This window comes from Pistacia vera, unplaced genomic scaffold (genome assembly GCF_008641045.1).
Source record: "Pistacia vera cultivar Batoury unplaced genomic scaffold, PisVer_v2 Contig497, whole genome shotgun sequence".
Classification (NCBI taxonomy): Eukaryota; Viridiplantae; Streptophyta; class Magnoliopsida; order Sapindales; family Anacardiaceae; genus Pistacia; species Pistacia vera.
In genome coordinates this window covers 307,459-329,383 of record NW_022196331.1, presented here as the reverse complement: position 1 = coordinate 329,383, position 21,925 = coordinate 307,459, and the positions used below count along the sequence as shown (strand labels likewise).

The window sequence follows — 21,925 nt, the reverse complement described above, 5'->3', positions numbered from 1 at the left end:
TTATCCCTATACAGATCTTAAAGTGTTGCATACCAATCAAAGTTGTTGTCAGAATCTGTAATCCTACCCACTTATATATGTATGTACATGCAACCAGGAATAGTATATGGTTCAAATTAACAAGCTTCTGGCATCAGGCCAATCCAAAATCTCATATAAGATATGGTGTCACATTATAAGTATACCATGAAAAATTCAATAGTGTGACACATTCCAAGTACTTTAATATATATAAACTCTTCCTACAGGATTTTTGCAAGTGGGGATTTCTTTTAATCAGTTGCTGATTTTCCAGGACACAGTTCCAGGTTTGATCAATGAAATTTTCAAATATGAGCCAGTTGATTACCTTGTTGAACCAATGCTGCAAATTATCAAACTTTTAGATTGGTATGTTCATGATTTACATATTTGTTTGGCACTTTCATGTTTATGTTTGAGTTTTGATAAACTAATAAACGTTATATGTTATATTAATGCGGCTTGTTGCTGATTGTTTTGAGTTTTGGAACTTTTCTGAATTCTATTGCTTATTGCTTGCTGGTCTTTGATTCTATTGTAAGATTGTAGGAATTGGAAATTCTTGCCTATCTTTCAGGGAATTGTAGTTCTATAGAATAGATTATTTTTCTACTTATTAATAAATTTTAATCATTGGATTATATTATATCAGAAGCTTGCTGATGATTCTTTTGCCTCAAATATTAAGCCTAAAATGATGTTAAATTTTGCTTCTAGGTCATCTTCTTTTATGTATTAGACCCTTCTTTTTTTTTTTTTTTTTTCAGTGGATACTTTATACCACATTTTCCTTGTTTCTCTATATTACTTGCTTTGATATGTTTACCCTTGAAGTCATCTTGATTTTCTGAAGTTAGCATAAGGGGATAGGATTGGCATTTAATCTCCCTATAGCTTAGTGATGCTAAATTCTTTCAATTCCATCTTTGAATATTTGTTGAAGTGCATTGAAGAAGTTTGTTCAATTGTGTCAAGTTTAGGCTTCANTTCTACTTATTAATAAATTTTAATCATTGGATTATATTATATCAGAAGCTTGCTGATGATTCTTTTGCCTCAAATATTAAGCCTAAAATGATGTTAAATTTTGCTTCTAGGTCATCTTCTTTTATGTATTAGACCCTTCTTTTTTTTTTTTTTTTTTCAGTGGATACTTTATACCACATTTTCCTTGTTTCTCTATATTACTTGCTTTGATATGTTTACCCTTGAAGTCATTTTGATTTTCTGAAGTTAGCATAAGGGGATAGGATTGGCATTTAATCTCCCTATAGCTTAGTGATGCTGAATTCTTTCAATTCCATCTTTGAATATTTGTTGAAGTGCATTGAAGAAGTTTGTTCAATTGTGTCAAGTTTAGGCTTCATTAGCTTCCTATATATTCTTTTGGAGTCATAGATGGTCCATCAAGTCATTAAGAACAAAGGACGCCTTCAATACTAATGGTTTTGAAATTCGTCTGTACTCAAACTGTAATAGTCTGGGTTAACCCAGTAGATATTGCCTGATTAGGGTTTACTTCAGTGCATGGTTTTGAATGATGAGAGATGGATTTTAAAGTTTCTGGTTGTTTAGCTAGATAGTATAAAGCTGCATATCTAGAGACATTTTGTGTGTGAAAGACTGAAAACTCTAATTCTCATGAGCCAAGATGTGCAGTTTGAGATGTCTAAACTTTAAACCAACTGATAGATTCATGGGGGCATCCCATTTGAGAAGTAACAGAAGCACCATTCCTTCAAATTCATCAATTACAAAACTGTTACAACGTACATCACACATTGCTACACAAAAATTTCCACTCTAGTTTTATTCCCTCCTGTGCATCTCCAGTTTGTTGGTTCATGCATCACATATCTTATACTTTTAAGCAAAGAATTAATGTACAGAAAGTGCCTGGAGATGCATAGATTGATTCAAAGAAGAATAAGATATCAAATCTTTCAGCAATTGATTCCACACAGCGAGGTGTTAGGCCCCTTGGTTTTCATCACAAATGGATCAATTCTGACCCAAAGCAAGGAGAAGATTGAAGCCAAAAGGACTGACCATATAACAACAATAGTTGGCGTCCTGTTCTGCCTCCCCATTAGACCTTTGAGGAAAGGATAGAGATGGACAATCACCCAGAAGGCGAAGAAGAGCTTTCCGAATAGAGGTCCCCATGCTTGAGTTCCATTGTTTATGGCATCTGAGACACCGGCAACAACTCCAACAAGGTTTACGATCAAGACAGTGGTGGGAGGGATCAGAAGAGTTGTCCACTTGAAGGTGTAGAGTTCACCAAACTCCTCATCATCGGATGCCTTGGATGTGACAGTGAAGTTGGTGTTAACTCCAGCCAAAACTTTCAGAAGACCTTGCACAACAGCGAAGAGGTGTGCAGAAATGCCACCAATGACCCAGAATTGTTCATTTCTCCACCATTCCTCAATGCTCACTCCACTCCATCTTAGCTCAAGAATACCCGTAGTGAAGATTGCGATAAAGAGACCAATGAAGAAGAGACTTGCAAAAGTGGTAATCTGGATCATGCAAGAACGAGTTTATTAGTATACCGGAAGGATGCAGTGTGTATGCATTTGTTGGACGAATGGAAATGCAGTGATTCCTTGTAACACAAGGCATTTGAAATGTTTTTGTTTCAAATTTAAAGTATTGAAAACGGTTCAATTTTACCTCCGGCATGATGAACTTATCAGTGAGCAAGCAGATAGCTGGGAGGAGACAGTAGGCAAGGAGAGGTAAGGAGGTGAAGGGATAGATAGTTGTGTTGACATATGCAAAACGCTCGAGAAACTTGAGCTTTCCTCCCTTGAAGCCGTACCAGACTGGACTATGACGACTGAAGAAAATCTCAACAGAACCAAGTGCCCACCGAAGGACTTGATTCAGCCTATCTGACAAGTTGATGGGAGCTGAACCCTTGAATGCAGCCATCTTTGGCATACAGTATATGGACCTCCAGCCGCGGCAATGCATCTTGAAACCAGTAAGAATATCCTCTGTAATCGAACCATAAATCCATCCCAACTGCATAGGTAAAAGCAGCCAAACTTTAGATAACCAAGCATCAAACAAAATGCAGAGTGTTAAAGATTGAAGCTTCTGATGTTACCTCAAGACCCCATTCAGTCTTTTCTTCGTAGCCACAACTGATGACATGAATGGCTTCTTTAAGCAGAGCTGCAGGACTTGAGGAAGGAGGGACACCACCTTGATCCATTAAAGTTGAAGTCACAAAAATTGCTGACTGTCCAAATTTCTTTTCAAAGTTCATCTGGGACATCAATACCTCCTTATCGTTCTCCATTCCTACTGAGGTGACGTATTTAAGTTCTAGTTATGCAATGAAAGAATGAAATAGTGTGCAATTCAGAGATGATTGACTTGATAAGAATTTGATACCTCCTAGGCTTGCATTTTCTCCATTGGCACCATGCTTATCATACTTCTTCTTGCGGCGTCCAAAACATGGACAGCAGTCACAGACTACCATCTTGGGGCGTTTGGGACCTTTTGGAGGTTCATAGCCATACAAAGCTTGCCTTCTGAAAACACATCCTGTGCCGACATACACTGGACCCTGGATGCCATCTAGGCCTCTCATGTTAATCTGCAAAACAGGGAGAATAGAAAAATTACTTTACATTGATCTTACACAATCTACAAGGGATTAAGTAACCATTTTGAATGGTGGATATATGGACTGATTCTTTTAGGCTTACATCAAAGAAGACAGTGTTTCTGTTGGCATAACGATCGTGCCTATCAATACCATCGAATCTCTGAGGGAATTGGACATAGCAAACTTTCCTTCCAATCTGAGGATCCATCAGGAAACACATGGCCTCTCTCACAGCCTTGCTATTGTTGATATAATGATCACAATCCAAGTTCAGCATGAAAGGAGCATTGGTAAGCACCCCAGAGACACGAACCTGGAAATATAGACAGGCAATTGAAAGAGTTATCACTCAATACTGAACAATTACAGTGGCTCAGATCATTACAAGACAGTGGAATCTTTACCAAGGCATTCATGGCACCGGCTTTCTTGTGGTGTTGGAAACCAGGCCTTTTCTCACGAGACACATAAACAAGGCGGGGTAGCTCATTTCCTTCAGCATCATGGCCTCCACTTTGACCAAGAAAGACTTGAATCATTCCAGGGTGATCCCTGGTATTGTTTCCTGGCCATGGTGTACCATCTTGCATAATCCACCCCTCTGGAGGAACCTTCGACGCCTTTGCAACAAGAGCGTTTATCCTAACCTTGAACTCTTCATATTCTCTCTGTCAAACAAGCACCATCCAATGACACTTCATTTGAAAAAAAAAAAAAAAAAAAAAAAAAAAATTCATTCAAAGTACTCTGAACTTGATGAAGTCAATGAAATTTATGCGAACCTTCATTGCCCGGCGCTCCTTAACAAATGTAGGCTGGACTTTGTCCTTGAGTATCAATCTTCAAGGTGAAGTACATCTCAGGCTCTAGGCTCATGCAACTTCTTGCAGAAAGGTACCCATTTTCGAGCAAATTCAGCTGTTTCAGACAAGGCTTCAAAGGTGAGCATTGAAGCACCATCATCAGAAATGTAGCATGAGATTTTATCAACAGGATAGTCCATTGCCAAGATTGACAACACTGTGTTAGCTGTGACAAGAGGAGGCTCCTTCATGGGATCCACTGTACTGACAAAGATATCCACTGGATCAAGCATATTTGGTTCACCCTCCTGCTCATACCTACATTAAAAATTTATCAGGAAGCAATTAGTCACCAACTTGACTGAATTATGAAAACGCATAAATTAGAATAAGTTAGAAATGTTTTCAAAAACAGTTTTCGGGTAAGATTGTTACCTGAATGAAAGGCGATCAAGATAGGTCTCTCGATCGATTGGGAACCACTTGGGAAACTGATCAAGAATCCAAGAAAATGCAAACCAGATTTCACATATGATAGATGTTAGCCAGAGTCCAATAGCATTATGCACTGGATTCAAAATTCTATATCTGAGGAAAAAGGCCAAGATGACAAGCCGAGCCACAATCACCATCCTATAAGGATTGATCTTGCTAGAGGCAATTGGCACTTTTCTTGAGAGTGGCTGCCTAGCTTCATCAATCCTGCAATATTTGACACATGAGGACATTTCTTGTTAGTGAATATTCTCAGATGCAGATGTCTGCATTTTTTTTTAAATCTGGACTCGAAGCCCTGACGGAAAGAGTTTGCTGAAATGGAAGTTTTTGCTGTACTCCTTCCGCCTGGAGTTTGAGTTCGGATTTTGAAAAAAATGCAGACGTTCACAGGAAAGAGAACTTTTAATTTCTAGTAGTTTGGTTACATACAGGGCCATATCAGGGTCATTAGCATCATCAGGTTCAGGGCCAAGATTGCCTTGCTGGTATTTCCAGTCATCCATTCTCTCTTTCCATCCTCCTTCTTTCTTTTCATCCCATCTTGCACTTCCTGTTTGACACAAAATGTAGTTTAGAACACGCTGTTAACATCTTACAAGTTCTATCAGAAGGATTATTAATTTACCAGGTTCGGAAACTGGATATGGATGAACTCTTTTATGAAGTGAAGAAGACAGCATCTGTTCTCCATGGCCATAACCTCCAACTGGAAACTCCCCACTCACCTGCATACATAAATATGTTTATTTTGATCTTTTTTATTACAATAATCCCTTAAAGATTTATTGATTCTTCACAATGAGCAAAGCTTTTTTTGCTTACAGGTCTGGATCGAACACCGGCTATAACCGGAGGGAACTGGGAATTCTCATCAGTCTCAGGGCCTCTTCCATAGCTCATCTTCCCATGAAGCAGATCAGCCACATGCAACTGCTTGTTCTTGTTTTGTTCCTCATCAATTTTGAACTCATGTTCAATATCATCAATGTCCTCTTCATCATCGTCTCCCTCCACTCTTGGACTCCCTTCACAACAATCATCAAACATAAAGCAAACTCATCAGTACGCTCTCAACGGTACGAGAAAATTTACTGATAGCCAGATAAAAAAGGAGTGACTAACTAGTCTGGTGACATAATGAACCTTACCCGTCAGAAAATGCATGAAAATATGCTATACTACAGAAGTGATTTTAGAAAACCTCGACAGTACGAGAAAATTTATGGACCAAAGACATAACAAGCGTTACCCTCTAGAAAATGCATAGAAAAATGAACAAATTTCATTACCTTTGAGACGCTTGTATCGAGTCCTGCATTGAGGACAAACTTGGGTTCCTTCTCTCCTTTCATACTCATAGCAAGGCCTACACACAGGGAACCCACATTCATTACAAGCCACAAACAGGTCTCCATCCACAGTGAGCCCAACTTCATCGCCACAAATCTCACAAACTTGAGCGTCCAAGTTCTTCAAAGGCTTAGGCTGCACAAAAAACCAAACCACAAAACACACATTACAACACAAAACCACCCAACAATTTCCGCTCTTTCAACTCATTTTCTTCTCAGTCAATTACCTCCTCATGGTTGTGGATGACAACAAGTTCATTGCGGTTATGCGACCCCGCGACGAGTCCGGCGCTGGCTTCCATGGCTGATGGGGAGAAAGAGAGGTGATGAAGATAGTGAAATGAGAGTTGGGGGGTTATATTTGATGAAGGAGAAGAAGAAGCTGTAGGACATAACTTGGACACTGAAAATATTGATTATTTTTTTTCACCTAATGTGTCCACATAAGGGTGGTGAAGTTAGTTGCAGAGTCTCCATTGCCTTAAAGTTAAGCTTCGTCTATTTTTCAACTACCGTTTTGAGCTTTGTTTTTCAAGCTTCGACGACCACCATTTTCGTTCCTTCTTTTACACTGTCTCTTCCTTTTAATGGGATATATTCTAAGTACTTCCAAGGAGTTTTAAGAGTTGTCAAATGACGATTCTTATGGATATTTCACTATTCAAATCATTAGTATTTCAATATTTATTATTGATATTGATGTTAGTAACACCAAATTTCTCTAATATATTTATTTTGGGTGAAGTATGATTGCGACAAATCTATATGAGTTAAACTCAAAGCGAACCCATGAATAATCCGTTCAAGTATACCTTTGAGTGACTAATTCTTTGAGAAATTTAAGACTTCTTGAATAATACATCCAATAATTATCATTTAATTACTCAGTCGATCACGAATAGTTTAAATTTTTTTAAATAAGAACGGCCGTTGATGAATAATAATTTTGTCTTTTAGTATTGATTAATGATAATTAATCGTGAATTACCGTCTTAAGCAAGATTTATATCTTGAAAATAATGATGGTCTACGTATTTCCGAGGTATAAGTTTAATCCTAAATGTATGTATTTGAGGGTATAGTCAGCCTCTTATATTGAGTAATCTATCTTTCGACCATTGAACCACTGTCAAAATTATAGACTAAGTTATAAGGACTAATCTTGTGACCACTGACCAGGAATTAATTAATTAATATTTTTAGTCACAATTGCAACTATGAAAAGCACCAATTAGAAAGTGTTTTAGTTTCTGGGTCAAGGTCTAACCATTACCAAACTTCAAAAGTTGGCGGCAAATTGAATTGTTTTCAATTAAGATAATCCTTTGATGCCAGATTTAATCTTTCTGATTGAGTACCTCTTGAATGCAGAAATTAATTGGCTATTCAATTTGAAATCCTTATCACTGCCACCTGAATGAAAATTAATATGTGGATCAACACTAATTTCTGGTTTAAAATTTTTGGGTCCATCCTATACCCAGAAATGTCGATCAACTATATACGTAAAGAATTATTAAATTTTGTTAAATTTATCTGAGTTCTTTACCCGAATAGCTTACGAAAAATACGATTATATGAATAAATAAAATAAGTCAAAAAAAAAAATGCTTAGAAGAGGAGCAATCAGGCCAAACGTGATACAAGTATGGTACAGAACCATTGCTTTCAGCAGTTTGTTTGGTAAGTAGTTTTGCAGAGGAAGAAAGATAAATATAACATGTGGAGAAGTATGCTTCAAATGCAAGAACTTAAAACCTAAGTCAAGTTCACATCATTAGGTAAAGTAAGATGGAGCCTCTACATCTGGATAGTTTTGTCTCTCCTACTTAAAAATTTGATCGAAAAACACATATTACTTACATAATCACATACTTATATATTCCCTTTTCGTCTAGGGCGATTTCTCCCCGGTGGTCAATAGAACAAACTTGTCACCGGCACATTCAACCGATGAATTCATATCCATATACTAGAGGTAGGGATTATGTGGTATGTCTGTTGTATCCGAGACTCTACTTTTGATATCTCTAAGATGCAACACACAGTTTAACAGGAAAAGTGAACAGAAGAGTTTCCAGATATCCAACTTGGCATGGTTTAGGTAAGTTCTTGACGCAGGTAATAACACAAGCAAAGTCTAGCACACAATAGAGATTAGCTAAGTTGGATGTTAAAACATCTTCATCATGCAACATTTGAGAAAGTGATATTTACATTTTCCTTTTCCTATAATCAACCAAAAGGTTCCAGCAAAGTGACTACGCAATGACTTTGAGAATGAGAAAAGAAAACAGGAGAAATAACAGGACTAAGTTGAATAGTTTTGACAAATCGGCGAAGCAAACAATTACTGCAAACAATTTAATCGGCAAAAACTTATAACTGAATCGTTCTTAAATAAGGTGCAGGTAAAGATATCATGCCTGCCCATCTTGCACATAAAGCTTACAGACTGCATTTCTTCCACAAGAAACTTCCACAAAAACTTATACATGCTCGCTTGACTTGAAATTGGAAAGAGAAAAACGCAAAATTTATGCCAAATGTTACAATATATGATTTGGAAATGCTGCTTATGTTGTTGATAATCTAATCGACTTGTCGTACAGGTGCTATTTTACACTAAGGCTATACACAAGTTTCAAGAATCGACCCAGTTGCAGAGCATAGATAAAGATCACTGGCCAACTTTCTCTAGTTAAAATACCTCTTGGAATATTAGAGTGAGCTCAGACACCAGCTGAGACTTCATTTGCGACTGGAATATCTTTTTTCTTTGGTGGTTCTTGTGTCTTCTGTAATAGAGCCTTGTTTGGAACCAAAACGATGGATATGTTCCTGTCTCTGAAGTTTTTGCTCTCCTCAGTTGCAAGCTGCAAACCATTGCACCAAGAAAGATCGGCATACAAAATTAAATGAGTGGAAAAGGAAAGGCTAAAAGTAAAACAGGGAATCACATTGATTGTTGAAGTTTCATTTACAACTAATTTCTCCATGAATTGCCTAGTTTAGCAACGAAATTCCCAGAAAAATATTTAGAAATTAATAAAACTAAAATACAACAGTAAACTAATATTACGTTTTATATAATAACAAATAATAATATCGCTCTCTCATAGTAGGAAACATATAAAATACTATTGTTCCCAAATTTCACATAGCGCATATTCATGGTAGGAAACAAATATAACAGTTACCTCTCCAACATCATTCTGGAAACGTTTAATAAGCTCAATTGCAATATTTCTGAACTCATTCTCCCGCCCTTTGAGGTTTACTATAACCTTAACCTGAACAAATTTGCTCAAATTCTTAAAATGGAAAAAAATACAAGCAAATATCATAGATGTGTTAATCTAAATAAGATATGTTCATAAGAATATCTAATCTACCTTGTCACCATCTTTCAAAAACCTCTGTGCAGCTTTCAAGCGAACAGTATAGTCATGTTGATCAATTTTGTAACTGTTAACAGAGTCAAACATAATGATTTTCAATAAAAATAAAATAAAGTAACCATAACTATATCTATGGTATAGCTCCAGAATAATTATTTTGATCAATGTATCAAAGAACTTACCCCATTTTTAACTCCTTCAAATCCATACGATTGGCTAACATTTAAAAGAATGCTTTGGTCAGTATCTTTATTCTTTTCTCATAAGTGAAAATTCATGCATTAATTAGAGAAAAGGTAAGCTCTAAAAGGTAGAAGACATTCACCAGCACTTTTTTTCTGCTGTTCTCTTTTCTTTTTTTGTTGCTCATATCTATATTTACTGAGAAAAAAGTAAAAACAGGCATTAATTATCAAAACCAAAATAAACCAGTCACTGCCATACTGATCTATATGTCATCATTATTTACGTGAGCACTAAAGCCAGTGACCCTCAAAATTCATCATCTTGGGAAATTCACAAAAATATATATACAACAGCAGATTTTATATCTGCAGAAATCTTTCTTCCAAACTATAATCAAAAACATAATAAAGAAGTAAAATATAAATATAGACATGTGCATTATCCCATGTCATTCCTTGAAAGAATTAAGCAAAATACATACTCGTAGTCCATTATTCTGACAACTGGTGGATCGGCTTCTGGGGATACTATTACCTGCAAAAATTGCCAATAGGGATTAGTTCCATAAAATTCCATAGCACTATCCTAGTGTTAAAAGTAAACTTCAAAGAATGTTTACCTCTCATAGAAAAAAATTTAAGATATGTAAAGAGCTAAGGAACAAATTACTCAACCACGGCAGTGAAATAACTAAGAAGAGAATTAACATGCTTCTTTAAGGAATAGAAATATACAACTAGTAAGTTGAAAAGTAAACCTGAATTCTTACTTTAATGTCACTATTACAAGGGATTGTTCATTTTGTCTGGAAAATTTAAGTGAATAACAATAATTAAGATATTTTATGTTGTTTGTGGTACTGACTTTACACTTATTCTAAGAAATTATGTATAAACAGAAAAAGTTAATATCTATCATTTTTATACAAATAGAAGTAGTCTTAAATTTCAACAGACTGCATACACTTTAAAACACTCATTAAGAGTAAGAACTTTGGAAAGTTGAATTCTTCCCAAGACATAAAAACGAAACATTCTTAGTCGTGATGCGGCCACAACACAAAAGTTTGCAGATTCTACGACATGCAAATGAACCCAATATAAAGCATTCTCACTACTAAACCCAACCAAAAAGTAAGTAGACAATAACACTGGCCCTGTAACACAATGAACTCCAATCATTAGAACGCAGTAGTTTGCAGCAAATGGCTAATTTTACAAAATAAATCTTTTGTAACGAATTATGCCCTACAAACATTTATTTGTCAAGAAAAACTGAAAAAGAACAGGAAAAAGCATACCAGGTCAAGTTCAGCGTCTTCAGCCATTTGAATGGCTTCACTTTTAGAAACCACACCAACCTGCAGCACAAAACAAAATCAATACTTTCACACCAAAAACAAGAAATTTTCCCGCATTACAGCGCCCAGTACTGTAATTTTTACTTGGACAATTCAATTTTCTATTTTTTAACTTGAAACATTATACTTGTAATATATTTAATATAAAGTTGGCGTACTAGCCTACACCATACAAAAAAAAAATCTAAATTTTTTTCTTAAAACCAAGCAAAGATTCAAATTTTCCAAAAAGAAGATTATTTTGCCCTTTCTCAGCATCCAAACAAAAGATACATTAGAAAGCAAAAGAGAACTAACCATATTCTGCTTTGCATCGATAAGTCTCACAGCAGCTGACCTATTCCACACAAACAACCACTTCAAGTCACTCCGCAATCACAATAAACATGAATAATTAACCGTAATCAAAGATAAACACCTGATGCCATCGATATCGAAGACTTGTTCATCGTCTGATTCGTTCCGTCGGGACCGTCTGGAATCGAAACGGGGCCCGCCACGACCGCCTCCGCCGCCGTAGCGGGCGGTGATGCGAGCTGTTGTGGTGCTGGTGAGGGGACGAGGAAATAGAGACTAGAAAGAGATGGTTAGGATTACGGATAGAAATGGAGACCGAAGAATTTGGATTCAGATGAAGAGAAACACGGCGCGGTTTTAGTAAAGGGGAGAGCTGTGGTGGCAAGAACAGCCATGGCGCTGGCGTAGTTCCAGTGGAGCGCGTTTGCTGATTACTTAGCTCAGCTCACCAGCGAGAAATTTTTTTTCTATCCAGAAATTTTTATTTTAATTTGAAGGTTGAGCGGACTGGTTGTCAGATTGGGCCGGGCCGGGCTAAGCGTCCGGGCTTAATCTTCAGCCCAAGATAAAATTATAAGTTTGATATATATATATATATATAATCACAAAAATTGTTTTATATAAAACAGGAAACTTGCTTTATATGTTTGTTGAAATATTTGAAGTTGTGTTCAACTATTTGTTTATTTTTAAAGAGTATAATTCAAAATCACGTGTGACAATAAATAATTAAAATGGTTTTAATTTAAAATAATTTAAACAAAAGTAATCGAACATAATATATTTCCAAAAAAATAATAATAAATAAATGGATTTTAATTTAAAACAAGTTAAACATTAGTAGCCGACAATAATTCATATTTCCCAAGAAAAAATCTAAAAAAATGTTTATATACTTTTTATGGAAAATCCCTGAATTATTAACAAAATATTCTAATAAATGCACATTATCTAAGACGATCCAAAAGATGCTCTCATAAGAAATCCTTTTAACCATGTAAATATATTTCTAAGAATGATATTATAAGAATTGTTTTATAGTGTAGAAAAGTGGCTCAATAAAATTCTTAAATATATTATTTAAAAATTTTAAATTTTAATTCCTTAATAACTCGATAAGGAAAAAGTATTAAATTTAAATCTTTTCCTGATTTTGAGAAAAAAAAAAAACCAACTAACATTCTAACACACAAGTAATTAATTAAAATACACATAAATTAACTTAAATATTTCAGCCATCTTCAAAGCTTCAATTTGTCTCTCGTTTTATTCAATTGAGTTCAAGATTGTTAATTTCTATGCTGAACCATAATATTACTGCAAGTAATGGGTATGATATTTTGCTAGCTCTATTAAAAAACATTTGATAATATATATCAAAAACTTTATTTAGAAAAGAGTATTTATGCTCTTACTACACCTTACATTATGTCTTATTTTTGTAAAGAAGAAAAAACTAAAACATTTACATGCAAACCTTAACCAACCCATATACAAATCCAATGGATCAATCCATGACCCGGACCGACCGGGTAACAGAGCAGTCAAAACTCAAAAAAAGCACACCAACTCTGCCCTTCAAGGCCCTCAAAACATTAATTTTAATCAACTTCTTCAATCTTCGGCCCTGCACCCTCCAGACCCGGCTGAGCACCACCATAGCTGCTGGCGCCACTGGGCATACATCCCATTGGCATATCACCACCAGCGCCGCCCTGGTACATTTAGCAATAATGGATTGCAAATCCCCTCCAACTCCTTCAACTTGTCCTCGAGCTCATCAACTTCAGCCAACTGGTTCGCATCCAGCCACTCTATGGTCTCAGCCACCGCCTTCTCGATCTTCTTCTCCTCTGGCTTCAGTTTCCCGGAAAACTTCTCATCCTTATGGTGTTATGTTATATGCATATCTCCAATCCTTTTTCGCCTCCACCTTCTTCTTCACTCCCTCATCCCAGCCTTGTACCTCTCCGCCCTCTTCACATATTCTCAATCTCTTCCTTGCTCAACCTCCTTTATCATTCGTAATGGTGATCTTGTTCTTCACACCAGCCGTTTTATCTTCCGCGCTGACATTGAGAATGCCATTAGCATCAATGTCAAAACACACATTGATTGGGGAACTCCCTCGGCGCAGGAGGGATCCCGGTGAGCTCAAACTCCCAAGAGATTATTATCCTTCGTTCTCGCCGCTCGCCTTCATAAACTTGGATCAAACGCCGGTTGATTATCCGAATAGGTCGAAAAAATCTGCTCTTTCTTGGCAGGGACTGTCGTGTTCCTTTGGAAAAAGTAGTCATCACTCCACGGCAGTTTCAAGGCCAAGACTCGAGGCGTAACATCAAGAAGCAACAAGTCGAACCTCTCGTTTCCTTCCCCAGTCAAATGGCAGCCTGAACCGCCGCTCCATACGCCACAGCTCATCGGGGTTAATACTCTTACAGAGCTCCTTCCCGTTGAAGAAATCCTGCAAAAGCGACTGAACTTTCGGGATTCTGGTGGATCCACGACAAGAACCACTTCATCAACATGACTTTTATAACCTTGGCGTCTCTCAAACATCTCCACAGGCTCCATACACTTCCGAACAAATCATGTTCAGCTCCTCGAACCTGGCTCTGGTAATCGTCGCTAAAAATCAACCCCTTCGTACAAGAATCAATCTCGATTGTCGTTTGACTGGTGGAAGATAAAGTTCTCTTCGCCCTTTGCACGCAGTTCTCAATCTCCTCAAAGCTCGAGCGTTGCCGCTGATATCTTTCTTATTCTTTCTTCTAAACTCCGCCACAAAATGATTCACCCATCCTGTTGTCAAAATCTTCACCGCCCAGATGTGTATCTCCCGCCGTGGCTTTAACTTCAAAGACCCTCTTCGATCGTCAACAATGAGACATCAAAAGTCCGCGCCGCCGAGGTCGAAAATCAGCACGTTTTGTTCGCCTTTTCTTGAAGCTTTCTTGTCCAACCATAAGCAATGGCCGCGGCAGTTGGTTCATTAATGATTCTCATCACGTTAAGCCCCGCGATCACTCCGGCGTCCTTCGTGGCCTGCCGCTGAGAGTCGTTAAAATACGCCGGAACCGTCCCACTGCGTTCTTTAACTCTGACCGAGATAAGCTTCCGCGATTTCTCTCATTTTCGTCAGCACCATGGACGATATTCTTCAGGAGAGAACTGTTTCTTTCTCCTTTGTACTGAACACGATCATCGGCTTCTCTCGGGTCCCGGAATCACCCTAAAAGGCCAGTGCCTCAGTCACTTTGGACGTCGGGTCGGAGAAACGACGACCGATGAGTCTTTTCGCATCGAACACTGTGTTTTGCGGATTCATGGCCACTTGGTTCTTCGCAGCGTCGCCGATTAACCGCTCGGTGTCCGTGAAGACGTGGACGAGGTCGTGCGGTTGCCTGGTGGTTGGTATGATCTTACGCGGTCGCGTTTTGCCACAGCCCACGCAGCTGTAAGTCGTGCCGAGGTCTATGCCAATTGCTTTGCCTTCGCTTGTACTCGCCATTTTGAATCAGAATAATCCGATGAATCGATCAGATAAAAGAGTTAAAGAAGATTTTGAGCGTTTTCTGATTGTTTTGAGGGAAAATCTGAAGTGGGTTTGGAACAAGAAGTTGATTTTATAGAGATATTTTAAATTCCCGAGAAAGTTCGAGAAAAACGAGTGGAAAGTAGAAGAAAGTTTTAAAAGAGGAGAGTTCTGGAGGAGTTAAATGGCAGTCATTATAGGCGGGTAGTTTTCTTGACGCTTTTGGGGCTGATAGTTGGTTCATTTACGTGTGTTGTACGGTTGAGTGGTGATTAGGTTGAACCGATGAGGTGTTTTTGGAAATTTAGTTTCAGATTGGTTACACTTTGACAGTTAGAAACTTGTCGAAGTGAATTACGGAAGTGGAATTGTTTTTTATTTCTTTCGGTGACGATAATTCAATCCCTCTATATTTCTTAATCCATTAATTACGCGATATTTAGGAAATAATTAAAAAATCTATAAAAAATTTGATGCTTAAGAAGTTTAAATTAAAAAATTAACTTGTATTTATAAATAAATCAAGATTGTGATGATAATTAAAGATAATATTAAAAAAGCATTTTGATAACTTTTTATTATTATTTATTGGTAAACCAATGGGATTTTATCCTTTTAAATAAAATATTTGTTAATGGCAAAACGTGGTCCTAAAAGCGTTTTGGAAGCATTTTGAGTTGTTGATGTGAGAGAATCGGCCGCTTTTAAAGTGATGAGGTGGCAGGTAACTAAAGAGTCTTAATTACACGTGGCTTTTCTTCGTACACAACGGAAGAGGTAAATTCCGAATTGTGTCGCTTTTTTTTTAGGGTTAATTTTATTAATTGCCGTTATGAAATAATAGATCTCTTAAGATTTCAAAAATAAATGTTAAGAGAGTAATTTAATAATATTTATAAATTTTTTATCACATAAATGTTAACAGTTCAATAACAGCATATTAACGATAAAGAGACTTTTTTCCTTAAGGGTCGATGTTTAAAACTTTTTTTAATAAATTTACATTTTTTTATTGATATACAATAATAATATAGAGAATATAAAAATTTGTAACATAAAATGATGTATTTTAATATAATCAGAAGACATATGGCTCCGTTTGGTTCACATTTTTACGTTTTTGGGAAAAGTTTTTTGAAAAAAGTTAAAAAAAAGTTGAATTGAGCGGGTATTACGATGTAGGATTTACAAATTAATAAAATACCCCTTATGTTTGTTTATTTACAAAACACCCCTATAATAAAACATTAAAAGTTAATAAAAACACCCATATAATAAAACATTAAAAGTTAACAAAAACACCCCCAACCCACCCTCAAATACGGACAGCCGGCCACCACCTCCGGAGGGTGGTCGGAGTCGCCGTATCAACTCATGACCGGTTGGATCTTGCCGGTCGTGCGCTGATATGACATTTTTCGGTCAGATCTATAGCCGTATTTGCTCGTTAATGACGGCCAACAAACGGTCGTCATTGATGGTCAACGACGACCGTTTGTTGGTCGTCGTTACCGACTGGTTACGACCAAAAATCTGGCCTTTTCCAGCCAAATGCACCATGGATCTGGCCGGAAAAGGCTAGATCGACGCACTATCGGCCAGATTCAGCCGGTAGTGGCCATCCTACCAAATTCCGGCCATTTTCCGACAGTGGTGATCGGAATCTGGTAAATGTGGATTGCTGGGGTGTTTTTGCAATTTTTTTAAAATATTTAGGGGTATTTATTAAATTAACAAATTTAGGGGGTTTAAAAAAAGTTGAATAATATTATGAGTTTTTAAGGCTTCGTTTGGTACAAAATTTTGGGTTTTTGGAAAAAGTTTTTTGAAAAAAGTTAAAAAAAAGTTGAATTGGGCGGGTATTACGATGTAAGATTTACAAATTATAAAATACCCTCTATGTTTGTTTTTTTACAAAACACCCCCTATAATAAAACATTAAAAGTCAACAAAAACACCTCCAACCCACCCTCAAATACGGACAGCCGACCACCATTGCCGGAGGGTGGCCGGAGTTGCTGTAACAAAAACATTAAAAATATTTAAGGGTATTTAATTAAATTAACAAATTTAAGGGGTTTAAAAAAAGTTGAATAAAGTTGAATAATATTATGAGTTTTTGGGTATTTTACTGTTTAACTTTTTTGAGAATACTAAAAGTAGTATTCCCAAAATCCAACCAAACGAAGCCTAAGTATTTTACTATTTAACTTTTTTGGGAATACTAATAATAGTATTCCCAAAAACCAACCAAACGGAGCCTAGAATTTATAGAGGAAAAAAAAAGTTTTATTTAAATAATAAAACAATGGATTTTATAAATCAAAATTCATTTCTTTGTCCAACTTATTCATTTCTTTGTCCCACTTTGTTTATTGAATAAGCTAGTTGAAACAATTTCTATTCTATTTTGGTTTAATCATAAAATCATAAACTATTCTAACCACATAAACATAGATAAGAATAAGAGTATATTTTAAAAATAAATAATTTTAACAGTACAAAAGGTCAATAATTTAATTGTGATTAAATAAATTGACATGATTAAGAATAAGATCAAGAGTTTATTTAATAACTTCATCTTTGGCAACATGTCCTTTCAAAGAAAATTTTGTCATACCCAAATGATATAAAAAATGTACTTTGCAACTAAGCAAATTTATCTTCATCAAAGTATGATATCATTGATGTGTCAATTGTCATAAGTTTATATTCATATTACAAGAGTGTAGTGGATTATCGTGTTTGTCTAAATTTGACAATGCCATGTGAGAAAACCCTACAACGTGCGAGCTATTTAAATTTAAGACATATATGTTATGAGTTTATAATTTAATTAATGATATAAATAAAGGAAATTAAAAGAACGGGAATAGAACATATATGCCAAACATACGACTTCTACGATTGAAGAACATATTGAAGGCACGAGTAAGAAGGAAACATTAGGGAAAGAACATCTGTTAAGACATGTAGGAATAACAACTCAAGAGAAGAGCATTCGAACTATAGTGTAGCGGATTGTCAAGTTGATCTAAATATGACAATATCATGTGGGAATAAGACCAGGAAAATAATATAGTCACCGACGGTAAGTGCACCGAATTTATGCATCGAATGACGTGACAAAATTCTGATCGTTGATTAATTTTAACTTAATATTAATCAACGGTCAGGATTTTGTTACGTCATTCGGTGCACTACTTCAGTGACTGTAGCATTACTCACAAGACCAAAGGTCTTGTACTATTACTACTCTACGTAAAACCTATTGGGAGAATGTCCTCTGTAACTTTGGAATCATCCACTTGATGCCATCGAACGATATTTAAGATTAAGACATGCACTCGGGGAATTTTCTCTACCTCTTCTTACCTTGAACGGGTAGGAATACCTTATGTCGTTGAACTGGTAAACCATCTTTTGATTATCATAACCTTATCCATTGCTCAATAACAAAAGAGTAATGTTACCATCACCAAAAGTATGCACCAAATAATATAACACAATACTGACCGTCGATTAATATTAAGTTATAATTAATGAACGGTCAGGATTTCACTACGTCATTCGGTGCATACTTTCGATGTACTATTTTCGGTGACGTATCATTTTCCATAACAAAAAAGGGTAATGCGGGAATATTTACCTTTTATCCAACGACAAAGAATGAAGAAAATGAAAATAGAAACATATATGGCAATGAGGTGGGCTGCCACGATCAAAAGAAACTTTGCACAAAAAGTGCAGAATTATATTTGTACTACTAACTTCAAAAAGCCCACAGAGAGACGTTACATGAAGAACTCAATCTTCTTTAAACTCCCCAAACAGGCCGCAAAAACAGCAATTCCCTCTATTCCTGTCCGACGTCATACACACGTGGCGAAATCACGGAAGTCCAACCCCTGCCCCACTGATCACAGTAGCAAAAGTGAGATAGATACTTATAGATTGGCCTGAAACACCGACACGTGGCATTGGTGTCATTGCCGTCGAGGTGAGATTGGCGGGATAGGGACACGTGTGGGTTTTAACCGGTTAAAGTTAGGGCAAACGAGGGAGAGTGAAACGATGCGTTTTGGTTTTGGGCGTTTTGGGAAAGCTGTTTTTATCAGGAAGTGGAAGTGATTTTTCGCGATGCACCTTTTTTCTTATAATCTGAGGAGTTGAAATACCGATTTTGTCCTTGAGTCATTACTGACACGTAAGACATATGTGATAAGTTGAAGATGAATTTACTGTTATACCCTTATTGTACTCTTATCCAAGTACTCTTGTAGTCTTGTGATCAAAAAGTACTTCACCTAACTTTGCACTGCTTTTCGCTACAGTTTAAAGCACTCCGAATATTCTAAAATAATTAAAAAAAATTGAATATTCAAAGTGAAAATAAATTTGAGAAATTAATTATTTTATATTTTTAATATTAGAGTATTGAACTTTAAGGATTATTTTGATAAGTATAGAATTCAAAATGTTTTTGTGATGGATCTCAAATATACGGAATGTTTGAAGTGTTTAATTTAATTTAAATGTTATAAAAAAAATTCTATTTTTTGATTTTTTTTAAATGTGGAAAAATGTTTAAATTATCTATTATAATATATATTTATATATTATTCATTTATGATTTCTTTAGCTTAAAAATTTAGCTGAAAATTGTTTGAATTCCTTACATGCAGCAGTTATTCATCTCTATGAATGATCGAAAATAACCCGATCGATCACAATTTTAAAAAATTGAATTATATTATAATCTTTAGTTGATTATTAATATTTACCAAAAATATTTTCTCAAAATATCAAAATTATTTATTAATATTAAACTCAAAACTAAAATGTATTGCATTATATTTAAAATATAATATGCATATTTATTGTGAATCTTTCTCTTTATAACTAACTACATTTAGGTAGTTTGAATGTTTGTTTGAAACTCTTGAGTGTATTACTTAAGAGGTTCTTAATTCGAATCCTCACGACTATTAATAAGAGATAGCTATTTGAGACTTACTTAACCGTTAACTTCGAGGCGAATCTCCACGACTGCTAATGAGGAATAATCACTGGAGACTTATCTAACTGTTAACTTCGAGGCTCTAGGGGATTAATTAGTTGAGATACGTATCAGCTAACCCACACCTCCAGATACCCGAAAAACGAAAAAGAATCTTTCTCCTTATAGCTATTTTATCATTAAATATAAAATGAAATTAAAAAAATTTCAAAAATAGTTAAGAGTGTGACAAAAATAGACAGAAGGGCAAAATAGAGAAATCAAAAGGAAAGAAAATCTTAACATACTTCTCAAGTCCTCAACAACCAAGGACATTGACGTAATCCTACACCATTCCAACATCAAAATAAAACCAAACAAAATAAGGAAAACAAAACGGTTAAATTTCCTAAACTCCCCTGATCTTAAATTTTTTTTAAAATACCTCCTCGTGTTATAAAATCATCATATTCCCCCTTACAAAAATCCCTCTAATTCTCAAAATCCAAATAGAACCAAATTGAATAGTGCATTTTGATTCGATATATGACAGTTTACATTCTAATTAAATATAAAAATACAAAATTCGCCGAACCGGCACCATGCGTCTTTATACTCTGACCGAGATAAGCTTCCGCGATTTCTCTCATTTTCGTCAGCACCATGGACGATATTTCTTCGGAGAGAACGTTTCTTCTCCTTTGTACTGAACAACGATCATCGGCTTCTCTCGCGTCCCGGAATCACCCTAAAGGCCAGTGCCTCATGTCACTTTGGCCCGTCGGGTCGGAGAAACGACGACCGATGAGTCTTTTCGCATCGAACACTGTGTTTTGCGGATTCATGGCCACTTGGTTCTTCGCACGTCGCCGATTAACCGCTCGGTGTCCGTGAACGCCACGTAGGACGGCGTCGTGCGGTTGCCTTGGTCGTTGGCTATGACTCTACGACCGGTCGTTTTGCCACACGCCCACGCAGCTGTAAGTCGTGCCGAGGTCTATGCCAATTGCTTTGCCTTCGCTTGTACTCGCCATTTTGAATCAGAATAATCCATGAAATCGATCAGATAAAGAGTTAAAGAAGATATTTTGAGCGTTTTCTGATGTTTGTGAGGAAAATCTGAAGTGGGTTTGGAACAAGAAGTTGATTTTATAGAGATATTTTAGAATTCCCGAGAAATTCGAGAATAACGAGTGGAAAGTAGAAGAAAGTTTTAAAAGAGAGAGTTCTGGGGGAGTTAAATGGCAGTCCATTATAGGCGGGTAGTTTTCTTGACGCTTTTGGGGCTGATAGTTGGTTCATTTACGTGTGTGTTGTACGGTTGAGTGGTGTAATTAGTTTGAACCGATAGGGTGTTTTTGAAATTTAGTTTCAGATTTGGTTCACTTTGACAGTTGAAAACTTGTCGAAGTGAATTACGGAAGTGGAATTGTTTTTTATTTCTTTCGGTGACGTAATTCAATCCCTTATCATTTCTTAATCCATTTAATTACGCGATATAGGAAATAATTAAAAAATCTATAAAAATTTGATGCTTAAGAAAGTTTAAATAATAAATATAACTTGTATTTATAAAATATACAAGATTGTGATTGATAATTAAAGATAATATTAAAAAAGCATTTTGATAACTTTTTATATTATTTATTGGTAACCAATGGGATTTTATCCTTTTAATAAATATTTGTTAATGGCAAACGGTGGTCCTAAAAGCGTTTTGGAAGCATTTTGAGTTGTTGATGTGAAGAGAATCGGCGCTTTTAAAGTGATGAGGTGGCAGGTAACAAAAGAGTCTAAATCCACGTGGCTTTTCTTCGTACACAACGGAAGAGGTAAATTCCG

At 36.1% G+C, this 21,925-nt stretch overlaps 2 protein-coding genes and 1 pseudogene across 2 annotated transcripts; all 3 read right to left on the bottom strand.

The window, feature by feature from the left end:
- Window positions 1-1,731: 1,731 nt before the first annotated feature.
- Window positions 1,732-6,702, bottom strand: LOC116105323 (cellulose synthase A catalytic subunit 7 [UDP-forming]-like). Its single transcript, XM_031391758.1, is given in 15 exon segments — window positions 1,732-2,546; window positions 2,701-3,054; window positions 3,140-3,336; window positions 3,430-3,637; window positions 3,750-3,962; window positions 4,054-4,317; window positions 4,432-4,483; window positions 4,485-4,514; window positions 4,516-4,770; window positions 4,888-5,154; window positions 5,380-5,500; window positions 5,576-5,675; window positions 5,773-5,975; window positions 6,240-6,435; window positions 6,530-6,702. Coding segments are annotated over 15 exon segments (3,117 nt in total). The 5' UTR covers window positions 6,605-6,702; the 3' UTR covers window positions 1,732-1,964.
- Window positions 6,703-9,034: 2,332 nt separating this feature from the next.
- Window positions 9,035-13,270, bottom strand: LOC116105308 (translation initiation factor IF3-4, chloroplastic). Its single transcript, XM_031391745.1, has 10 exons — window positions 13,157-13,270; window positions 11,668-11,822; window positions 11,547-11,586; window positions 11,190-11,249; window positions 10,371-10,423; window positions 10,029-10,084; window positions 9,886-9,919; window positions 9,698-9,770; window positions 9,503-9,595; window positions 9,035-9,178 (listed from the first exon to the last, which is right to left on the bottom strand). Exons 1-10 carry the CDS (start codon window positions 13,268-13,270, stop codon window positions 9,035-9,037), a joined length of 822 nt encoding a protein of 273 aa, XP_031247605.1.
- Window positions 13,271-13,887: 617 nt separating this feature from the next.
- LOC116105307 lies at window positions 13,888-21,129 on the bottom strand (annotated as a pseudogene).
- Between the last annotated feature and the right edge of the window lie 796 nt (window positions 21,130-21,925).